Source organism: Nanorana parkeri, unplaced genomic scaffold, assembly GCF_000935625.1.
Source record: "Nanorana parkeri isolate BGI_ZX_2015 unplaced genomic scaffold, ASM93562v1 scaffold3569, whole genome shotgun sequence".
In the NCBI taxonomy this organism is placed as follows: domain Eukaryota; kingdom Metazoa; phylum Chordata; class Amphibia; order Anura; family Dicroglossidae; genus Nanorana; species Nanorana parkeri.
Window position 1 is genome coordinate 36060 of NW_017309837.1, and position 3985 is coordinate 40044.

The 3985-nt window shown below is 52.3% G+C and overlaps 1 protein-coding gene across 1 annotated transcript in view; it reads left to right on the forward strand.

The window, feature by feature from the left end:
- Positions 1-3985, forward strand: part of LOC108803285 (hydrocephalus-inducing protein-like) — a gene marked incomplete at both ends in the record, with an annotated part of 42796 nt that overhangs the window by 35870 nt on the left and 2941 nt on the right. The window contains 3 exons of the mRNA XM_018575115.1: positions 1198-1297; positions 1369-1537; positions 3250-3491. Coding sequence (XP_018430617.1) covers positions 1198-1297; positions 1369-1537; positions 3250-3491 — 511 coding nt within the window. The remainder of the gene's footprint in view (positions 1-1197; positions 1298-1368; positions 1538-3249; positions 3492-3985) is intronic.

Consider the following 3985-nt stretch of genomic DNA (forward strand, 5'->3'; position numbering starts at 1 on the left):
GCCCTCATCCTTTTCCATCTGCCCTCTTCCCCTCCCACCTGCCCTCAACCTCTCCCATCTGCCCTCTTCCTCTCCCATCTGCCCTCTTCCTCTCCCATCTGCCCTCTTCCTCTCCTATCTGCCCTTCTCCTCTTCCACCTGCCCTCATCCTCTCCCATCTGCCCTCATTCTCACCCATCTGCCACCTTCCTCTTCCACCTGCCCTCAACCTTTTCCATCTGCCCTCAACCTCTTCCATCTGCCCTCAACCTCTTCCATCTGCCTTCGTCTTCCATCTGCCCTCAAACTCTTCTATGTGCCCTGCATCCACCTCATCACATGCACAGCACCCTCCCAGGTGCTCTCTCTGCTCCTCCATTGACCTACCGATGCCCTTCCACCTCATCACATGCACAGCACCCATCCCCCCCGGGTGCTCTCTCTGCTCCTCCATTGACCTACCGATGCCCTTCCACCTCATCACATGCACAGCACCCATCCCCCCCGGGTGCTCTCTCTGCTCCTCCATTGACCTACCGATGCCCTTCCACCTCATCACATGCACAGCACCCATCCCCCCCGGGTGCTCTCTCTGCTCCTCCATTGACCTACCGATGCCCTTCCACCTCATCACATGCACAGCACCCATCCCCCCCGGGTGCTCTCTCTGCTCCTCCATTGACCTACCGATGCCCTTCCACCTCATCACATGCACAGCACCCATCCCCCCCGGGTGCTCTCTCTGCTCCTCCATTGACCTACCGATGCCCTTCCACCTCATCACATGCACAGCACCCATCCCCCCCGGGTGCTCTCTCTGCTCCTCCATTGACCTACCGATGCCCTTCCACCTCATCACATGCACAGCACCCATCCCCCCCGGGTGCTCTCTCTGCTCCTCCATTGACCTACCGATGCCCTTCCACCTCATCACATGCACAGCAGCCAGAATTCTCTCTGGGATTCTCCTCTGTGCTCATTAGATGCACTTCACACTCCTCCGAGCTCCCCTCTTCAGGATGGCCTCCCGTGTGTTCTTTCTGTGCTGATCATTTCTGGTTTACTAACCGTACGTTCCCCATTGTACTCCGTGTACACAGCTGCCATGATCTTCACCCCTTCTCGTTGTATACAGTGCTGCTGTTAGATTGTAAGCTCCTTTGGTCAGGGCTGTTGTGTGTCTTCCGAGTTGTATTGAACACGTTGTTCTTGTGACAGGCACAGACGGTGGGTTGGATTTCGGGGTGGTGAAGGTGATGGATGAAGCAAAGCATAGTCTGTCACTGAAGAACAAAGGCAAATATGAGATTGGCTTCAGGTGAGTGTCTCAGACGGCCGCGCCTCCTTCTTGCCGATGTGTCCGAGTGTAACTTCATTTCCTGTCCACAGCTTCTCCCTGGAAGCCTCCAGTCCCGGAATGCCTGATCCCAACTCCATATTCACCATCCTGCCCCAGAAGGGGACACTCGGCCCCAGTGACCGGGCCACCCAGGTACAGATCGTCTTCCAGGCCAAGAAGGAAGTGCAGATTACAGATAAACCCGTCCTGAAATGTCAGGTGAGGATCCAGAGTCAGCGATAGTCCAAATCCGGAACCTCCATCTATCCAAAATCATCATCACCGCTTATTCCTGTGTAATCCTTGTCTGTCCGTCCATGTGTCCGTGATATCTCCCCCCCCCGTCTGTCCGTGATATCTCCACCCTCCGTCTGTCCGTGATATCTCCACCCTCCGTCTGTCCGTGATATCTCCACCCTCCGTCTGTCCGTGATATCTCCACCCTCCGTCTGTCCGTGATATCTCCACCCTCCGTCTGTCCGTGATATCTCCCCCCTCCGTCTGTCCGTGATATCTCCCCCCTCCGTCTGTCTGTGATATCTCCCCCCTCCATCTGTCCGTGATATCTCCCCCCTCCGTGTGTCTGTGATTTCTCCCCTTTCCGTCTGTCTCTGATATCTCTTCTTTCCATCTGTCTGGAATCTCTCAGTAGATTGATGTTGGACTCGCTCAGTAGTGTGATGTTGGACTCGCTCAGTAGTGTGATGTTGGACTCTCTCAGTAGGTTTATGGTGGACTCGCTCAGTAGGTTGATGTTGGACTCGCTCAGTAGTGTGATGTTGGACTCTCTCAGTAGGTTTATGGTGGACTCGCTCAGTAGGTTGATGTTGGACTCGCTCAGTAGTGTGATGTTGGACTCTCTCAGTAGTGTGATGTTGGACTCTCTCAGTAGGGTGATGTTGGACTCTCTCAGTAGGTTGATGTTGGACTCTCTCAGTAGGTTGATGTTGGACTCACTCAGTAGGTTGATGTTGGACTCGCTCAGTAGGTTGATGTTGGACTCTCTCAGTAGGTTGATGTTGGACTCGCTCAGTAGGTTGATGTTGGACTCGCTCAGTAGGTTGATGTTGGACTCGCTCAGTAGGTTGATGTTGGACTCGCTCAGTAGGTTGATGTTGGACTCGCTCAGTAGGTTGATGTTGGACTCGCTCAGTAGGTTGATGTTGGACTCGCTCAGTAGGTTGATGTTGGACTCGCTCAGTAGGTTGATGTTGGACTCGCTCAGTAGGGTGATGTTGGACTCGCTCAGTAGGTTGATGTTGGACTCAGTAGGTTGATGTTGGACTCAGTAGGTTGATGTTGGACTCAGTAGGGTGATGTTGGACTCAGTAGGTTGATGTTGGACTCGCTCAGTAGGTTGATGTTGGACTCAGTAGGTTGATGTTGGACTCGCTCAGTAGGTTGATGTTGGACTCAGTAGGGTGAGGTTGGACTCAGTAGGTTGATGTTGGACTCGCTCAGTAGGGTGATGTTGGACTCAGTAGGGTGATGTTGGACTCAGTAGGGTGATGTTGGACTCAGTAGGGTGATGTTGGACTCAGTAGGGTGATGTTGGACTCAGTAGGTTGATGTTGGACTCAGTAGGTTGATGTTGGACTCGCTCAGTAGGGTGATGTTGGACTCAGTAGGTTGATGTTGGACTCAGTAGGTTGATGTTGGACTCAGTAGGTTGATGTTGGACTCAGTAGGGTTATGTTGGACTCAATAGGGTGATGTTGGACTCAGTAGGGTGATGTTGGACTCGCTCAGTAGGTTGATGTTGGACTCAGTAGGTTGATGTTGGACTCAGTAGGGTTATGTTGGACTCAGTAGGGTTATGTTGGACTCAGTAGGGTTATGTTGGACTCAGTAGGTTGATGTTGGACTCAGTAGGTTGATGTTGGACTCAGTAGGGTGATGTTAGACTCATCTGCTCCTCTCTTTCTTTGCAGGTTATTGAACCAAATCTAAGTGAGGGAGGGGAGACAATCGCGAGTATTCCCATCCGAATATCCGCCTCATCAGCCTATTCCAAATACCGTCTAGCGCCATCCTCCGACATCAACTTTGGCGCCATGGTGGTTGGAATGCGCAAGCTTCAATCTTTCACCTTGGAGAATTGCGGGCTGCTGGAGTTCCGGTACAACATCAGCAAAATGATTGGGGAGGTGATGATCCAGCCCACTAAAAAGGGGTAAGATGGGAAATGGCCGTCTTTTTCTGTCTCTTGTCCTCTTATATTTCATTACTGGGTAAGCTACGCGTACAGAGCTGCTGCAGTCCTCTAGGGGAGGTCAGTACACATGTACGGGGCCCTTAGAAGACATGTAGAGGGCCCATAGAAGACATGTAGAGGGCCCATAGAAGACAGGTAGAGGGCCCATAGAAGACAGGTAGAGGGCCCATAAAAGACATGTAGAGGGCCCATAGAAGACATGTAGAGGGCCCATAAAAGACATGTACAGGGCCCATAAAAGACATTTACAGGGCCCATAGAGGACATGTACAGGGCCCATAGAGGACATGTACAGGGCCCATAGAAGACATGTACAGGGCCCATAGAAGACATGTACAGGGCCCATAGAAGACATGTACAGGGCCCATAGAAGACATGTACAGGGCCCATAGAAGACATGTACAGGGCCCATAGAAGACATGTACAGGGCCCATAGAAGACATGTACAGGGC